We start from the raw sequence: 18,369 nt of genomic DNA on the forward strand, positions 1-18,369 counted from the left end.
GGGCTTGGAGGTCCCAGCCCTAGCTCTGCCGCTGACCACGTGAGAGACAAGGGGAAGTGCCTCTCAGTTTCCTTACCTGCACAATGTGGCTGACAATACTTGTTCTTCTCTCACAGGGTCGAGGTGAACTTTGAAATCCTGTGAAAGTGATCTGAACAGCGGAGCAGTGGGTACATGGGAAAGTTGTCGCTGTTGTGGCGTTCTGCACAACTGCTGAAACTCAGATAGTTCCCTAAGGAGGGGGTGGGGTGCAGCTCCCATCAGGCCATGGGATATGTGGATAATCATCCTTCTGCATTTCTCCTTCCTCTGCTGCCCCTGGGAGGAAGCTGGACAGGCCTGGGCCTATGCTGCCTGGATGAGGCAGATGCCAGCGCTGGGTCCCTGGGAGTACCAACCCGCTCCGGGAAACTTACTTTACACAATACCAGTGGCAGCAGAGGTTGTTGGGGAGATGAGGTTTGGACCCTTCGGCTGGGAAGCACTGATGGCTTTCCCTGAGCCTCAAGTACACAGGGGCTGTTACTCTCAAGGGGACCCCAGGGGAGCTGCTCAAGACTAAGCGGGGGTGTGAGGAGTCTTTCACTAAATATCACAGAAAGCATCTGCCTCAGTGCTCTTAGTTTGCATTGGGAGAAAGGAGGCTCGTAAAGGAAAGGGAAGGGAATCCAATCTGTCAATAGCAGAGCCGCTGACCACAGGTGTGCAGGTGTTAAGACGGGCACTGAACTAGGTGGCAGGAGTCTCAGGGTCGAGATCTGGATCTTATATTAACTGTGAGTGGCTCTGGACTCTCTTCCCCTCTCTGGCGCTTAGTTTCCTGGCCTGCAAAACTCCTCTTAGGCTGGCATCTCGAAGTATCCTTCCAGCTCGGACACTGTCATTCTAGTAGAGGAGTGACGGCACCCTAGGACGGGGTGCTGAAAATGTGAAAGGGAAAGTGTCGGGGTTTGTAGTCCACTGAACTTCTCTGGAGGTCTCCCCGCCTACGGATGCTTCCGTTGCCACGGCAACCAACCAGGCGGCTTGGTCCCCCGGCGTCCCGCTGAGGAAGCTGGGAAGAACCCTGACCTTACCAAGATGGCGGCGGCCACAGGGCAAGGGGCGGGGTTGAGCGCCGTCGGCCCGTCCGGACGTTTCCTCTCTTTCCGCTTTTTCATGCTAAAGGAGACCTTCCGTCAATACTTGTTCTCCTTCCTCGTTCTGGGAACCCCGGGAGGCAGGGAGGGAAGGGTTGCCTGTAGGGACCCAGGCAAATATCCAGTGCGGGAAGACGGGACTTCCGCGTCCCCCCGGAAGTGACGCGACAGTCGCGGCCGCCGACAGGTGGAACGGCAGGTGGGTTCAGGTGCCAGCCTGGCCCGGACCCGGCTGTGGTACTGACGCTTCCGGTGAGCGACAGAGGCGAGCTCCCAAGGGCCTGGAGACCCGTGGGGCGGGCTCTGGAATCTGAGGCTCCGCCCTGGCCTGGAGTTCCCCCCTGTACCTAGTAAGAATCACCTACCCACCCCCCACCCCGGGGACTACCCCCATCGTCCGGAGGGGAGTGGGAGGGCCCGACTCTCCCAGATCGCCGGGGTTGGGGTTGGCATTTAGGCACTGGTTCCCTAAGCTCTAAGCTCTTTTCTTTCCCGGATCCAGTTCCCCATTCCCCTGCCGAGCTGGGCAGTTAGCCAGCACACTGAAACTCTCGGAACCATGTTTGCAGACTTGGATTATGACATCGAGGAGGATAAACTGTGAGTATGTTGTTACCCCAAGTCCCACTAGTGCAGGAGCCCCAGGTCTCTCAGGTGCCTGGACTTACCAGTTCCACAGACCTTGCTTCTCAGCAGAAGATTAGGTCTCGTACTGTAGCAGAAATGAATCCTGCCCTTCCAGGAGCTCACCATCTGTAGGGGGCTGTGGACACATTGATGGATAAATACAGTTCAGGGCCATAAGGGTGCTAATGGAGAGTGACCTGGCTACACGAGGAGAACCGAGCAGGCCAAGCAGTGCCTTTTCTGGGGTGTTCAGGGAAGGCTTCATAGAGGAGGTGACAGTTGAGCCACATTTTGAAGGATGAACAGGAATATCATAAACATACTTTCCTCCCCAGCATAGATGATCAGTGGGGCAGATTTTCAAAAATTAAGTTAGTTTCCTTAATAGAATATATACTCCCGCAGAGCAGGGACTGGGTCCAATGCCTTTCTGTGTCCTCAGCACTTAGTACGGTGCTCAGCATCAATAGGTTGTTAGCAAATGTTTATCAAGTGAATAAGAGAATAAATGAGAATATTTACCACAAAACATAAATCAGTGCTAATGTATAGTGAAAACTGAGAGGTAATTGAGTACAGCAATTGACAGATGGGTGATGGATCGCTTAACAGGAGAAGGCTTCCTGGAGGAGGTGGCTGTTATGTTCCATATGTGCCTGAGAAGGTGACAAGGATAGAGTCTGACTCAAATCTTAGAGAGAGAATGAAGGAAAGGGAAGGGGGACCTATTTTTACGGAGTGCCTGCTCTGGGCTGGGGTGGTATTTAAGTGCCTTCCATGTACTTTCTTCCAAGAACTTTGGTAAAGTGGCCATTTTTAATCCATACCACTTTATGGATGAGGAAACTGAGATGCAGAGAGGGTGACTTACTTACCCAAGTCCCACAGCTGATAAATGGCTGCATTGGGATTGATCCCCCATCAGCATGGCTCCAAGAGCTCTGTGACGTTCCAGCACAAAGTGCTGTCTTTTTGGCCAAGTGAGAAAGAGAAAAGGCTGTGCAGCACTTGGAGGCTCTTGGGAGTTTTAGAAGGTCTGTCTGTCCCCGTCCCCTCCAGTCATCCTTTCTCCAGGGGACTCAGCTGCACGTGCTTCTCTCTCCAGCGGAATCCCTACCGTACCTGGGAAGGTGACCTTGCAGAAGGATGCTCAGAACCTGATTGGGATCAGCATTGGAGGAGGAGCCCAGTACTGTCCCTGCCTGTATATTGTCCAGGTATTGAGTGCTTTGGAGGTGGAAGGGAGGTGCTGGAGGGGGCGAGCCACCTCCCTACTTGGGCGTGACAAAGGTTCATTTCTCCCCTCTGCACAGCTGACTCCTCATTCTCTTCAGAGGGGCTTCCCCGAACACCCACTGTCAGTAGGTCCGCCCTTGTTTTCCTCTATCATTTCAGTCTGTTCTTTTCCTTCTCAGCACTTATCACCATCTGTACTCATGGATTTGCTCATTAGTTCTGTATCTAACTTCTTTTCCAGACTCTTTGCACTATGAGGCCAGGATCCCAGTTTGCTTTTTCACTGCAGTCAGCACCTTGTACAATGCCTGGCAAATAGCGGACCTTCAATAAAAATGTCATCAGTGAATCAATAAAGTCATCAGCCTTTGGTACTAACACAAGTGCAGCATAATGGAAAGACTAAGACTATGAAATAATAATGGCCTGAGTCCAAGTGCAAGCTTCCCTGCTTATTAACTAGTTACTTAAGCTCTCTGGGCCTCAGTTTCCTCACCTGGAAAATGGGGATATAAAATATGTAGATCTGGGCATCTGGGTTGTTGTGAAGATTAAACAAAATGACATCACACAATGTCCGGCCCTTAAGCAGCACTCCCTTGATAGCAGCTGCGATTATTTTTATGACAGTTCACTTTCCCAGGTGATCTGCCAGCGATACTGAACAGTTCTGTGGTCCTTATAAGAAGGGCTGCCCTGGTGATATTCTGTCAGCTGGGACGCAGGAATGGGGACAGGCCTCGTTTATTATGTGGCTGGTCAGAGTCAGTGATCTTTCTGTAGCCTTGGAAGGAAGCTTGCCCCCCTCAGACATAAACTTGACCTGGATTCCAGCTATGTTTTAACCTTCTCAGCTAGGTAGCCATTGGTGGCAGATGGGAAACTGCAGTTTCTCTGAGGATCTTGAAAAGAGTCACTCCTAAGGCCTAGAAGATGGAGATTCCCTGGATCTGGTCTTGCCTGCTTAGGGTGTGGCCTTTACAAGCGCTTTGGCTTCCTCTGGCCCAGGAGGTGTTAGGGAGGCCTCCCCCAGGCCTGGCCTCCTTGCCATCTCCCTGCTCAGCCTCCCCTGCCACCTCCCCCTCACCACCTGTGGGGGGCCAGGTTTGTTCTTAATATGAACTGTGATTATAAAATAATAGAATTGATTTTTTTCAAAAGTCAATTTTATTTTTAATCAAAGGCTATCTGACTTGCTTTGAACAAGTCAAGAGTACTAAAAGGCTAGTGTCAAATAAGCAATCCTCTCTGCTCGCCGCCTTCTCACCGCCCTTCCCCCACCCCAATCCCGGAAGCAACGCCGCTCCCCACCCTTTTAGCTGTTGATTCAGGTATGAGGTCCCATTTTTCTCAGTAAGATGCTTAGCCTGTTAGTTTTTGGTCTATTGCTTATAAACATCTGTCAGCTTCTCTCAGTCTAGGAGCTAAAAATTTAGCTTTCTTCCAAAACCTATCTATCTATCTTCCCAACATAGTTATCGTGTCAATTTTGGTTAAATCAGTATCAGTACAACATATTATGTTCGGGAAATATTTTCTGAGGGCCTGGCCAGGCTCTTTCGTAGCCACTAGAGATAAGAAAGCAAGAAAACGGAGACCCTGCCCTCAGAGAGCTCGGAGCATAGTAACATGCCGTTTTTTTGTCTTTCTTTTTAAATGGCATAGTGTTTGCATATGACCTCTGCACATCCTCCCGTATAGTTTATTATTATTATTTTTTAAAAAATAAATTTATTTATTTACTTATTTATTTTTGGCTCTGTTTGGTCTTCGCTGCTGCACACGGGCTTTCTCTAGTTGTGGCGAGCGGGGGCTACTCTTCGTGGCGGTGCACGGGCCTCTCATTGTGGTGACTTCTCTTGTTGCGGAGCACGGGCTTTAGGCGCGCCAGCTTCAGCAGTTGTGGCACGTGGGCTCAGTAGTTGTGGTACACGGGCTTAGTTGCTCTGCAGCATGTGGGATCTTCCCGGACCAGGGCTCGAACCTGTGTGCCCTGCATTGGCAGGGGGATTCTTAACCACTGCGCCACGAGGGAAGCCCTCGTGTGGTTTTATAGGTGAGCAGACTCAGGCTCCTGGCCCAGGTCCCTAGCCGGCTGAGTGGTAGAGACCAAGTTAGAAAGCAGATCTGACAGGCTGCAAAGCATCCGCGTGCTCTCCTGCTGTACCAGATGGCACCGCCTGAAGACTCTAGAAATGCTGGTCCCTGCCCGCCCCCCCCCCCGCCCCTGCCCACCTTAATCCCTGCGGCTGCTTCGGGGGGCCCAGAGGCTTCATTGCAGATCGTCTGCCAAAACCCGCAACGGTCTGGGAAACGTCTGCTGCTGAAGCTCCAGCAGGATGTGGGCAGGGAGGCCAGTGGCCGGCGCTGAGGTGGTGGCGTTCCGTGTCCTCCGTGTTCCCTAGAGAAGGGGTCGTGGAAGGTTGTGTCAGTGGGGAGGGAGCCTGGAGTTGAGTCTGTCCCCCTACTTTCTGCCTTGCCTTCCACCCACCTACAGATGTTTCCAGAGGTCTGTTTCCTGGCCTGCCGGCACTTTCCAGCAAAGACTAGCTCTCTTTCATCAACCCCCTGTGCAGGCCCTTGGATCCCCGCTGTTGCATCTTCCGGAAATGGCTGTATATCTTTTATTGTTGTGATCTCCTTTACCATTCTTTTTCAAATAATTGTGATGTTTTTATTGTGATTCTGGAAGGTAGCAGAAAGAAACATTTGTCTTAATTATTTCATTTTTTTCTTATAATATTAACGTATATGAAACATCATGAAATATTCTTTCTACGTGCTTTGCATAGAAAACTTGGAAACTAAAGATAAGTTATAGGGGAGACAGCTAATAATTTTGGCGTCTCTCCTGGTGGTTTTTGCCTGATGTGACTTTTGTATTCTTGGGTCCGTCTCTGCATACACTTGTGTAGCCTGCTCGCCCCTCGCCCTGAGCGTCCCCCATACATCTGTCCTTTAACAGACACATTCAGCTGCACTCAGCCAGTGAGTGCAGACCCTGTGTTAGGGGTCATCTTGGGAGAAGGGGCTCACACGTGTGGCGGGGCCCTTGCTCCTTGGAGACAGAGATGAAGTGCAGGAACTGATAAGTGGTGCGTTGAGGCTCTGAGTCAGCTCAGTGCAGTGTTGTTGGAAAAAAATCTCAAGAAATGGCTTGGGAGGAGCAAACACTCCTGTGGTCGTGTAAGGTTTTGTGTATTTGATACCAGAAGAGGAGAGTCTCATCAGTCTCATTTACCTCCAGTTCCCCCTTCCCCTCCCCCAAGAATGTGGGTCACTCGTTTCTGGCTGTTAGGGTGCTGTCTCCCCTTGCCCTTCTCCAGCACCACTTAAGGGATAGAGGGCAGAGACCAGGACAGAGCCGGGTGCCGGTTGGAGTGGAGGGAATGACTGTCCCCCACCAGGTTTCTTCCCAGCTTTCCTTTTCTCCCCCACCCGCCCCCCCTTATGCACCCACAGGTGTTTGACAACACCCCAGCCGCGCTGGACGGCACCGTGGCAGCTGGCGATGAGATCACCGGGGTCAATGGCAGGTCAATCAAAGGAAAAACTAAGGTGGAGGTGGCCAAGATGATTCAGGAGGTGAAGGTAAGGGCTGCTGTGGGCCCTCCAGCCTGCCCGAGGGCCTGGAAGGGGGGACCGGCCCTTTCACAGCTCCCTCCTCAGTGCAGCAGGGTCTGGGTCACATCCCGGCTCCGTGTTCATTCAGTAGATACTATTCATGATCCAGGACTTGTGCTGGGCCTTGGTGAGAGAGTGGGCACCAGGACTGAAAGGTCCCCGTCCTCGAGCTCCCAGGGGAGCTGTCAGACGGAATCACTCCTCAGGGCGGGCCAGTGTGTCCCCAGTCAGGGCTGGAGCCGAAGCTGGAAGTCTGAGGTGAAGCTACCTGGGTCAGTAGACATCCAGTAAATGTCCACTGGGCCATGCTGGGCCCAGGAAGTTGTAAGAGGGAAAGAGGGGCCCCTCCCTACAACCCCCGTCCCTGTAGGAACTTTCAGTCCCCTGGGCCCTGGGGCAGCTCCTGGTCCAGCGGATGGTCTCCTGTTCTGCAGACCACACTGCACTCTGCCTGTTCCCGGCTTCCCCCTCCCTGCCCCCGCTGCTCCAGGCTAAGGCCTCTCCCCACAGGGCCCCTCTCTCCCTGAATGGCAGGGAGCATTCTGGCCAGTCCTGGAAGCATGCAGCCCTTTTGTCATTTCCTAGAGATTTTTGCTGCTAGTAGCTCTTGGGAAACCAAAACAGTGAAGGAGGTGCAAAGCCACAGGATGACTTAAAAGTCTGAGAGTCAAGCGTCCCAGCTGTGTGTTGAGCTTGGCCGAGAGTTTGAGCTCCCTCACCCTATCCATCCAAACCTCTCCTCACCTCCCATCCGTCCTCCGTGTCCTCTGTACCGTGTTTCATTCTGGTACAGAAGTGGGGTGCGTGTGCCCCCTCTGGATCCCCTCCCTCATCCCTACTCAGCAGAACCCTCCTCGTCCTCCCAGGCCTGTGTCGCGCCAGCCCCTCACGTTGCCCACGAGAACAGCTTTCGGCGTGTGAGCACAGCCTTGCCATTGCGCAGGGACTCCGCAGCTCCCACGTCTGGGCGCCACGCAGAGATACGGCCCCTACTTTACCGGTGCCCAGAGTGGGGGAAGGACTTGCTCGCGGTCGCACAGCCGGACCAGAGCCCAGGTCTGACCGCCGCCGCAGCGCCCCTTCCCCCCAGCTGCTCTGCACACACTGTGCTGCGGCCCGAGAGCCTTTTGCATCCGCGCCTGATTCACTGCACGGGGTCACTTAGGAGGCAGTCTTGAAATCCTGTGCGTGTTGCGTTTGAATGGATTCTGTCCCAAGTTCAGAGGTCTTAGGATTTCGAGAACGGAAGAGAGTGACGAGGGACGTGGTCGGGGCGGCTTCTCAGGAGGAGCGCCACCTCTCTTCCAGTCACTAGACTGCAATTCATGTAATTTCCCTGAATTGCTTCGGCCTCCCTTGCTGGCCTCAGGCCCTTGGGGGCTGGGGCTGCCCCTGCACCTGCTTCCTCCATCCCAGCACCAGGCACAGAGAATGTGCTGGGACGGTTTGTGGAGCGAATGGAGGGAGGATGGGGATGGTTTAGAGCACGGGAGAAGATCCTCTGCGTGTCAGGAAGAATGATGTCGCAGCGCTTTGGAGTGTGGCCGTGGCATGGGGGTGGCAGGGGCACAGGACATCAGAGATCGCCAGGCTGCGAGCTCAGTGTCAACAGGGACCTTGTCTGCCCCTGTCCCTGCTGATTCTCCAGGGCCTGGCGGGTGGTGAGAGAAGGAGGGACCTTTTTCCAGGGCTCAGGACTTTTTCATGACCACAAACTCCAGTGAAAACAGGCCTCTCCCGGGAAGGGGCTTGGGGTCTGGGGGACTCTGTCACCACTCTGCTCGTCCTGCTTTTCCAGGGGGAGGTGACTATCCACTACAACAAGCTGCAGGCGGACCCCAAGCAGGGCATGTCCCTGGACATTGGTAAGCTGAGCTGGGGCAGTGGCGTCCAGTGGCCCCATAAGCCCCTGTTCTGCCTTCTGACGACCATGCGTCAGCACTCACATGGATGTGGTCTCTGACTCTTCTGACCAAGCCGATGCAAAGGGCCTGGGAGGACCCAGGGTGCTCCCCCTGCAGCTGGTCCCAGGAGCCTGTCCCTGGTTTCTCCCTGCCCTGTGTTTACCCCCTTCCCCCAGCCACCTCCTCGAGGACCTTGCCGCCCTAGGGTTGTCCTTTGTACGGCAGCCCTCCAGCTCACCAGGCCCAGTCCCTCACCCTTCTGAAAGGGAGGGCAGCCCAGCCCTGGCCTGGTATCTCATGCCCACTTGCATACCCCTCCTCAGCCCTGGCCCTTTCTACGCACCTGCTCCCAGAAAGGCTCAGGGTCTGAACTGGACCTCAGCTTTGGGGCAGAAGCCAGCCCTTCTGCCCATAGCATGCCCTGGGACATGTCGCCTCCTGCTAGGGGTTCTGGGCCTTGGTTCTGTGGAAGCTTCAAGGCTCAAGAGCTGGACAGAAGCTTCAGGGTCCTCTGGGCCAGACACTTCATTCCAGATCAAGGCCCGAGATCCAGAGAGACGCTGTGTCCCTGGGTGAAGGCACACCCAGATCTCCTGGCTCTGGGGTCCAGCACCCTTTTCCTACACCCTTGGGCCACAGCCTCCTCCTGGTTTTTAAGGAAAGAGGCTAAGGGCAGATCAAGTCTGTCCTGGAGGTTCTTCCTCTAAAACCCTCTGGTCCCATCCTAGTCCCCTTCCAAGGACCGAGTATGTGACCACATATCATCCTAGTCCCCTTCCAGGGACCGAGTATGTGACCACATATCATCCTAGTCCCCTTCCAGGGACCGAGTATGTGACCACATGTGCAGCAACCGAGTCTGGGGCCTGAGGCCGGTTGTCACTGATGGTGCCTCTGCTCCCGGAAGTGGAGGAGAGGCGGAGGAGAGGTTCTCTGCGGTCGGCCTGTCAGCTGGTATCAAGCCTGGGCAGCTCTGGGCTCTCAGTGGTAGCCAGTAGCCACTTTGAGTGCCAGGCCCTTGGTTAAGCGCTTTACATATTTACCCTTCCAGGCTCCCAGCGCCTCCCTCAGGTAGAGAGTGAACAGGGCGGGGGCCCAGAACCCCTCACTGGGACCCTCCCTACTTCACAGTCACGCACACACCAAACCCCGGTTCAGCCCCTTCTGCCCCTAGTGTCGCTCCCAGTGAGTCGCGATGGGGCGGGGATGGCCTGGGGGCCCAGACTCTACCTCACTGAGTCCCTTTCTCACCTGGTCCCAGTGTTGAAGAAGGTGAAGCATCGGCTGGTTGAGAACATGAGTTCGGGGACCGCAGATGCCCTGGGCCTGAGCCGGGCCATCCTGTGCAATGGTGAGTCCCCTCCTTCCACCCCCTGACCCTCGGTCCCGGGGGACTCAGGCCCAGGCCTCAGGGGCGGGGGCACCATGGCTGCCCACCGGCTGCATCCTTGGAGGCCTCTCCCGCTCCCAGAGCATTCACAGTAGTCAGCGTAGGCATCTTACAGCCAGTGTCTTCCATTCCCCAGCAAGGGTTCACAGGCCCAGGTCACAGATGAGACAAATTCATGGTGGGGAGGTGCCTCCCTCCAGCTCCCCAAGCTGGTACCTTCGCCACTGCCCCCAGCTGCTCTCACGCAGCCAAGGCCTCCCCCCACCGCCCCACGCCAGCCCAGTTCCACCCTGTGCCCTCTTGTCACCCCAGCATGCACTGCGCTGCTCCCACACTGCCCGCTCTGCCCCGCCTCTCTCCAGGAGGTGGCGCTGCTGCCCGCATCCCAGGGCTGGAGGTGGCTGCCCGCCTAGGGCTGGGGGAAAACCGCGTACACGCACATGCGCGCGCGCGCGCGCGCGCACACACACACACACACACACAAACACACACACGCGCTCTCTCCCCAGGGGGCCAGCGAAGCACTCGGTCCTGCTCCTGCTGTCACCAGCCTGAGTTTATAAATAGCAGCAGCTCTGCTGTGTACGTGCGGGGACAGATATAAATACCTGCGTACATTGTAGGCTCAGCTGGGCACACTGGGCTTTATTGGCGGGGATGCAGGGGAGGGGGGTCTGAGCTTGTTCCAAATGGGGTACAAAAGTGGCGGCTGCTATTTCCAGCTTCTTGGTGTCTATAAATCCCTGTTACTGTAGTTACCATGCGTTGGGATGAAATTAGAACTGGTTGTTGTGTTTTTCCCCCCAGACCTTGCAATTTCCCGAGCCTTAAATAGGGTTTCTAAAATTGAAGCTGTCATGATGTCCCATGACCCAGCTAAAAACAACAGCATGGCGCTTACGTGGCTCCTTCCCTGCCAGGCTGGCCAGGGGCCAAGGCTCTGGGGAACCAGGGCCTGGAGGCCAGCCCAGTGGCCGAAGCCTCCTGAAGACCTCCGAGGCGCTCCCTTCCAGCCCCCAGAGCCCGGGCCTTCCTCCCTGACAGCCCAACACACAGCCGCCTTCTCTGCCCAGAGAAAGGCCCAGGCCCGGCTTCTGCTACTCCCCTTCTCTCCTGCCACTCTGAAAACCCTGGCCCAGGTCAGCACAGGAGCCTGGGGGCAGAGGGCACCCCAGCCTGCACAGCCCTCGCTGTGTGCCTTTAGGCAAGTTGCTTTACCTCTCTGTCCCTCGATTTTCTCTATAAGATGAGCAAAGTAGTCTCTGCCTCCAAGGCTCATGTGGAAGGACTGAGCTGCGGGGAGGGCACTCAGTAAGGCCAGGCCTCGTCTAGGAGGTGCCGGGCAAGGAAGCCACCGACATGGGCCCTGCCCTGCATTTGCTGCCGGTGCCCCCGGTGGGGAGTTGGGGGTGGACCTCAGCCCTGTTGGAGTGGAGGAGGGTGCCACTCGCTGCTGGTGGGAGTCCCACCCACCCCGATCTGGAATGCGGCCCCCTCCCTGGCAATCCACGTGCTCTCGTTTTGAGCCCTTGAGGTGAGGCAACTGCCCCTGCCTCTCAGCTTACAGCCCTTACTGCCCCTGCCCGTCATGGCCTGGCCACTGTCGCTGCTGGACTATAAGCCTTGAGGGCACAACTCAGATTTCATTCACCGCGGTCATTCCTGGGCCTGACGGGGTCCGGCGCACAGCGGGTGCTCAGTAAACTACCTGTGAAGCCAGCGAAGATGATCACCAGGGCCGCTCCCGTGCAAGGTCCTCCTCGAAGCCCTCGCTGAGTTTCTCTCCCCTCCCCGGTTGCTCTCGCCTCTGAGCCGGTGGCGGGGGGTTGCCTTGGAGCCCACCTTAGAGTTATTGTCGAGGTGTCCCGTCTCTGCTGCTTGTCCCTGACTGCCTTGCTCCTCGGCCATCAGCAGGGAGTTGTTAGAAGTCCCAGGGCCTTGACTGCCAGCCATGGGCCTGCCTTCTGCCGGCCATGGGGAGCCACCCGCGGGCTTGGCCTTGGGAACGGCCCAACTGGTTTTCACTCCTGATTTCCGGAAGTACCCGCATCCTCTTCACCTTTCTGCCCCTTTGCTGTGTCCCAGCCTGCTGGGGTGGCGCTTATCTCAGGAGCATCCTGAGGGCTGCCCTGCCTACCTCCACTTGTCTGGGTGTGCCAGGCTCTCTGCAAAGCACCAGTGAGCCCAGCTGACCCTGAGGTGCCAAGTCCCCCTCCCTGGGACCACGTCCTGTGCTGCTCCTCTGGGGGCGACCTTGCCCCTCCCAAGCCTGGCTCAGGTGACCTGTGGGTCTCTCCCCTGACCCTGTGGCTCTCTGATCCCCACAGATGGGCTTGTCAAGAGGCTTGAGGAGCTGGAGCGGACCGCCGAGCTGTATAAAGGTGGGCAGGCGCACCCTCTGGCTGGCAGCCCCATGGTGGGTGGGGTATCCCAGTCTGGAAAGTGCCTGGCACTGGCTCTGCCCTGGGGTGGAGCTCTGGAGCCCTGCTCTAAGGATGATGGCAGTGGGGGCAGAGTGCGAGCCTGTGCAATTCTGGGACCATGGCCGTTAAATATTCTTAAGGAAAAAAGTCTTAAGACATACTTCTTTTTTTTTTAAAATAAATTTATTTTTGGCTGTGTTGGGTCTTCGTTGCTGCTCGCAGGCTTTCTCTAGTTGCAGCGAGCGGGGGCTACTCTTTGTTGCGGTGCGTGGGCTTGTCACCGTGGCTTCTCTTGTTGTGGAGCACAGGCTCTAGGCTTGCGGGCTTCAGTAGTTGTAGCACGCGGGCTCAGTAGTTGTGGCTCGTGGGCTCTAGAGCACAGGCTCAGTAGTTGTGGCGCACAGGCTCAGTTGCTCCGCGGCATGTGGGATCTTCCCAGACCAGGGATCGAACCCACGTCCCCTGCATTGGCAGGCGGATTCTTAACCACTGTGCCACCAGGGAAGCCCAAGACATACTTTTTCTGATTGTAAAAGTAATACATGCCCATAAAAATCAAATAATGGCACATGTAAACCTAGCGAGAAGAGTCTGAAACCCAGGAACAGTGAGGGCCTCGGGGTGGGGTGGGGTGGGCGTTTGGAGGCCGTGTCCTCGGCCAGTGTGGTCCCCACCATGTGCCCCCAGCCCCCTCGGTTGGGTCTCTCCCACAGGGATGACAGAACACACCAAGAACCTCCTACGGGCCTTCTATGAGCTGTCGCAGACGCACCGGGGTAAGGATGCCCCAAACCTGCTGCGTGACCCTGGAAAAACCCTTGTTACCCTCTGGGCTCAGCACCTCCCCTACACCCATACAGTGAGGGTGCGGCCAAGCTCCTCCCTGGGGCCTTTCTCGTGCCCATGCTCAGGCAGACACCGCAGCATCTGACCTCGGGCCAGGTTTGGGCTGGGCACTGTCTAGATGCTGGGGTGTAGCAATAATGGGGCCAGCGGGGAGCATGTAGACCAGCTAGTCTTTTTTTTTTTGGCCGCACCGCACGGCTTATGGGATCTTGGTTCCCCGGCCAGGGATTGAACCTGGGCCCCCTGCAGTGGAAGCGCAGAGTCCCAGCCACTGGACCACTAGGGAAGTCCCCTAGACCAGCTTGTCTTGTGTGGGGCACAGTTACTCCTCCGGGCCCTGTCCCATCTATCTGTACTGCCGCTTACAATGTACGAGGCCCTTCCTTATTCGTGATCTCGTTTCCTACAAGTTTGTTATTAGTTGGGCAGGGCAGCTACAGTTAACCCCGTTTTGCAGTTGGGAAAACAAAGCCCAGATAGAAAAAGTGGTCGTGCAGCTCCTTAGGGGCGGAGTTGACCTAAGGCCCAGATTCCCAGACTAGTAGTCTGCCCCCAGACAACTTCCCCTCCTTCAACCTTGACCCAGCCTTCTGCACGGTCTGGTCGCTGTGGGGAGTGAGGGCCGGCTCCCTTGGAGGTAGGCCCAGCTTCCTCAACGTGTAGACTCGGGTGTCTACGCCGGAGTCTGCGCTCCTTGGGGGTGTAGGTCCGACTCCCTTGGGGGTATAGATTCACCTTTCTTGAGGTGTAGACCATCTCCCTTGGGACGTGGACCTCGGGCAGACCTTGGCCTCCAGCCTGCCACACCCCCCGCCTTGCTTCTCCCCAACAAATCCCTGGCTTCTCCGTTAAGGGGTCAAGTAGGGGCAGCCTTCAGGACAAACTTGTCACGCAGCCTTTGGGGACGTGTTCTCCGTGATTGGGGTGCGGGAGCCCCAGCCAGCTGCGAGCGAGGCTTTCGTGAAGTTCGCCGACGCCCACCGCAGCATTGAGAAGTTCGGCATCCGGCTGCTGAAGACCATCAAGCCGGTGGGTCCCGTGGAGCGTGTGTGTGTCAGCACGTGATGGGGGAGGGGCGGTGTGGCGAGCGGAAGGGGTCCCGTTCTGGACTCGGAGCACCGGGGGGCCGGCTCTGGCTTGGTGTCCTACACAGCTGACCATGCGTGAGGCACTCCTCCTCCGCGGCCTCAGCATCGACCTCCAGGCTCTTTTCTGGCCTTGGCTCCTCCGGAGTTACAGCTTGCCCGTGACCTGGTCTGTCTTCTTGTCCTTGAAACGTACAAGGCTGTCCAGGAGCCTCTGGCTGTGACACCTGAGTCCACTAGAAGCATTGACACATCAGTGCCATTCCTTTCCACCCTGGCCAGCCTGAGCCCTCTGCCCAAGGGGGCTTAAGCGTCCGCCCCATCCTCCCCTTCCAGATGCTGACGGACCTGAACACGTACCTCAACAAAGCCATCCCAGACACTCGCCTCACCATCAAGAAGTACCTGGACGTGAAGTTTGAGTACCTGGTAAGTGGTCTCCAGCCTCTGCGGGGGTGTGGGCCTGGCCTGCTGGGGTCAGAGCCCACCTGGAGATTTGCCCCTCCTCGGTCAGCTACACGGTGGCCAGCAGGGCAGGGCCAGAGCCTCGGTCACATCTGATTGAGGAGGTGGGACCAGGGGCCTAGGGGGTGCTGGGGAATCAGGCAGCAGCCTAGGCCCTGCTTCAGCTGTTCGGAGGAGCCCCTGGGAGCCTGGGGTGGGTAGAGCCCTCACTCTGGAGCACTCTGACCCCATGGGAATCCTTTTGGTCACTTTTAACAATGGATTAGACTAGGTCAGTGGTTATAAAGTGGGTACCAAGGGATGTTAATGAGTTTTATGTTCAAATAATAATTCTGTGGTGAAAGGAGGTGAGGGAAAATACTCCATCAAAGAGGCCAAGGTCCTTTGCTTGAGGACTTGTCAGAGCCTTTGGTAGGCGCATACGCACCACGGGTCTTCAGGGGCCTTCCCAAGCTCTTTGGACCGTGGAGCCTTTTTTCCCAGAGCACCTCTTGGGACCTGAGTGTGGTAAATGCTGGGCTGTCTCTCAGGCCCTTTCCACCCTCCTAGATGAGTGCCCTGTCCTGAGCCTCCCAGGCAAAGGCCAGTCTGACTGAGGGGCCAGCCTCTGCCTGACACGTCTCGGCCCATCCCAGCTGAGGGTGCACAGGGCCCATGAGGCCTGGCACACCGGCTCCTCTGGGTGGCCGAGGGGTACAGCATGGCATGGGAGGAACTGGGGACATCAGGGTGGGCACCCAGGTGGTGCAGCCCCTCTGACAACCTGGCCTCACCTGTCCCACAGTCGTACTGCTTGAAGGTGAAGGAGATGGACGACGAGGAATACAGCTGCATTGTGAGTGCCACGGGGGGAGGGGGCGTGGCTGTGCTATTGGAAAGGCTCGGGGTGCACAATCGTCCCCTGCCTACCTCACAGAGCCCCAGGAACGGGCTGGGTCTGCCAGGGACACCAGGTGGGCCAGGCCAACCCAGGAGAGGCCTGGGGGTTGGCCAGGCTCTTGTTTCTGGAGGTTTGGGGTGATCCCCCCACCCCTGGCCCCTCCGGGCCTCGGAGTGCTGGCCAGCTTGCTGTGGGACACTCCCAGTGCCTGCTCCCAGACCAGCTGCCCGTCAGACTTTGTGGGGCTCTTGCAGGGAAAAACTGACTTTCCTCACTCCTGAGAGGTGGTGTTTTACTTCTTTTTAATTTTTTTTTTATAGATTTTTAAAAATTTTTAATTTTATTTTTATGTATTAATTTTTGGCCGTGTTGGGTCTTTGTTGTTACGCGTGGGCTTTCTCTAGTTGCAGCGAGCGGGGCTACTCTTCATTGCTTCTCATGACAGTGGCTTCTCTTGTTGCAGAGCACAGGCTCTAGGCACATGGGCTTCAGTAGTTGTGGCGTGTGGGCTCAGTAGTTGTGGCTCGTGGGCTCTAGAGCGCAGGCTCAGTAGTTGTGGCTCACGGGCTTAGTTGCTCCGCGGCATGTGGGATCCTCCTGGACCAGGGCTCATACCCGTGTCCCTTGCATTGGCCGGCGGATTCTTAACCACTGCGCCTTCAGGGAAGCCCGTTTTAAATATTTTTGGTATCAGGGTCCATCTAGGACTAAATATTCATTTATTTAATATGGCAAGGGTTTGGATTTTAGGTTGTTTTTTTCAACAAAGCTATCACTAAGCGCTTCTAGCAGTCCTGGCGCCTCAGCAATGGGGAGCCATGGTAGCTTTGAAGAGTGCCGTGCCGTGCAGGGGTGTGAACCCGTGGGTCGGCTCTGCAGCCTCCCTGCCCCCACCCCGCTCTGCTCCAGAGCAGGCTCCCCACCCCGCCCAGGGTCCCTGACGTGCTTCCCCTGCCCCAGGCTCTAGGGGAGCCCCTGTACCGCGTGAGCACAGGCAACTACGAGTACCGCCTGATCCTGCGCTGCCGCCAGGAGGCCCGCGCTCGCTTCTCCCAGATGCGCAAGGACGTGCTAGAGAAGATGGAGCTGCTGGACCAGAAACATGGTGAGGGGTGTGGGCTGTGGGCAGGCGCCCGGCCCACGGGCCACACCCTGCCTCGGGCAACCCCTACACCATCCTCTCCCCATTTCACAGCTGGGAAAACTGTGGCCCAGAGAGGTACAGTACTTACCTGAGCTCCCAGGGCCAGCGCATGGCAGAGCTCTGAGTCAGACCCAAGATGGGGGCTTCCCGGAGCCTGGCCTGGGTGGGACTGGCCGTGCCCCGTGGGCTCCTTGGGGTGTAGTCCACCATCCCCCCACCCTGGCAGGCCTCCTCCACTGCCTGACTGGGAGCTGGGAGGCGGCCTGGGTTCTGTGCAGGGCTGGGCAGCCCTGGCCTTGCCCCCTCCCGGGGCACGAGGGGTCAGTGAGGTGCATGATGGGATGGCCAGGAGGGCAGGGAGGGTCTTCTCCATGCGCAGGCAGCCCTGGCCCACTGGCGCCCGTCTGCCCGCCCTCCTGCCCCAGTCCAGGACATCGTGTTCCAGCTGCAACGCTTTGTGTCCACCATGTCCAAGTACTACAACGACTGCTACTCAGTGCTGCGTGACGCCGACGTCTTCCCCATCGAGGTGGACCTGGCCCACACCACGCTGGCCTACGGCTTCAGCCAGGATGAGTTCACTGACGGCGAGGATGAGGGGGAGGAAGACGAGGAGGACACAGCAGCCGGGGAGCCGTCCAGGGATGCGCGAGGGGCTGCCGGGCCCCTGGACAAGGGCGGAAGCTGGTGTGACTCCTGAGTGCCCCCTTGGGGTGCGGATCTGGGGGGTAGGGCGAGTGGGAGGACGGCAGCATGGGAGTGGGGGCAGGACTGCCGCACAACAGGGTGACGCATAAAGGCCTGCTGGCTTGGGGCGCCTGCCTCCCTGCTCCTCTGTCCCAGCACAGCGAACCCCAGCACCCGCCCAGGAAAGGCACCGGGCCGTGGCCTGGGACCTGGACGCTGGCCCCTCCACCTTCCCTCCCCACCTCCCCGGCCAGCTGGAGAGCTTGGTCTCTGGACCTGCCATAGGAAGGAGAAAGAGGGCAGAAAGGAAGAGGGGCTGGAGGTGGCGGGGAGTCCAGGAGCCGTTCCTTGTGGGCACCTCCACTGGCCCCCCGGAGACCTGCCAGGAGGGGGCGCGGGTGGACCGCTGAGCTTGGGACCAGGGTTTCACGCGCACCCTCACCTTGCCCTAGGCTGGCCCCGCCCCAGTCCACACTCACCTCGGCGGCCTTGATTAGTTTTATTCCCTCGCTCAGCCACTTCCCTGGGGAGGGGCTGGGCGCTGGGCCTGTACTGAATAAACACAAACCCAGATGGAGCCGGGCTCTTTGCAGTGGCCTCAGACCCTCTCTCCCCTCGACGTCCCCCTCTTCTGCCCCCTGATCACCAAGGCAGGGCAACAAGGTTTACTGACATTCCCTTTATAGCACTGACTCCTCACAGCAATTCTGTGGATTAGCACTACTGTCCCCATTTACAGATGGGAAACTGAGGCTCAGAAGAGGCTTGCCCAGGGCCACATGGTGTACAGGGACAGAATGGGATCTGGACTCGGATCCATGAAATTCAGAAGACTGCACTTTTCCCCCTGCCTCCCAGGCTTTCTGCTCTGTGGAGCCTCTTACGTCCTCCCTCGTCTTTGATCCTTCAGTGCTTCTGG

The 18,369-nt window shown here is 57.1% G+C and overlaps 1 protein-coding gene and 1 long non-coding RNA gene across 5 annotated transcripts; one reads left to right on the forward strand and one right to left on the reverse strand.

Annotated features, from left to right (window-relative positions):
• Window positions 1-1,065: 1,065 nt before the first annotated feature.
• Window positions 1,066-18,027, forward strand: PICK1 (protein interacting with PRKCA 1). Of its 3 annotated transcripts, none has more exons than XM_067698039.1 (13): window positions 1,066-1,391; window positions 1,642-1,739; window positions 2,872-2,983; window positions 6,465-6,593; window positions 8,425-8,491; window positions 9,792-9,881; window positions 12,248-12,301; window positions 13,057-13,119; window positions 14,085-14,218; window positions 14,611-14,703; window positions 15,524-15,574; window positions 16,580-16,724; window positions 17,189-18,027. In XM_067698039.1, the coding sequence occupies exons 2-13, from the start codon at window positions 1,699-1,701 to the stop codon at window positions 17,461-17,463; spliced, it is 1,254 nt and encodes a 417-aa protein (XP_067554140.1). In that variant the 5' UTR covers window positions 1,066-1,391; window positions 1,642-1,698; the 3' UTR covers window positions 17,464-18,027. The 3 variants fall into 3 exon arrangements, with proteins under 3 accessions (XP_067554140.1, XP_067554139.1, XP_067554138.1); XM_067698038.1 differs by having other exon boundaries at window positions 1,066-1,338; XM_067698037.1 differs by having other exon boundaries at window positions 1,067-1,489.
• Window positions 4,151-10,244, reverse strand: LOC137202457 (uncharacterized). Of its 2 annotated transcripts, none has more exons than XR_010932625.1 (3): window positions 9,782-10,244; window positions 5,238-5,687; window positions 4,151-4,986 (listed from the first exon to the last, which is right to left on the reverse strand). It is a non-coding gene; the product is annotated as an uncharacterized lncRNA (long non-coding RNA). The 2 variants fall into 2 exon arrangements; XR_010932624.1 differs by having other exon boundaries at window positions 4,152-4,995; window positions 9,782-10,239.
• Window positions 18,028-18,369: the final 342 nt, after the last annotated feature.

Source organism: Pseudorca crassidens, chromosome 11, assembly GCF_039906515.1.
Source record: "Pseudorca crassidens isolate mPseCra1 chromosome 11, mPseCra1.hap1, whole genome shotgun sequence".
NCBI lineage: Eukaryota > Metazoa > Chordata > Mammalia > Artiodactyla > Delphinidae > Pseudorca > Pseudorca crassidens.

What these genes read in the sequence shown, in the direction of transcription:
- PICK1 (XM_067698039.1), top strand. Translation starts at nt 1,699, where the DNA reads ATGTTTGCAGACTTGGATTATGACATCGAGGAGGATAAACT. An exon ending in GCTGTCGCAGACGCACCGGG is followed by an intron (nt 13,120 to 14,084) that starts GTAAGGATGCCC and finishes CTTGTCACGCAG; the next exon opens with CCTTTGGGGACGTGTTCTCC. An exon ending in GCTGCTGGACCAGAAACATG is followed by an intron (nt 16,725 to 17,188) that starts GTGAGGGGTGTG and finishes CTCCTGCCCCAG; the next exon opens with TCCAGGACATCGTGTTCCAG.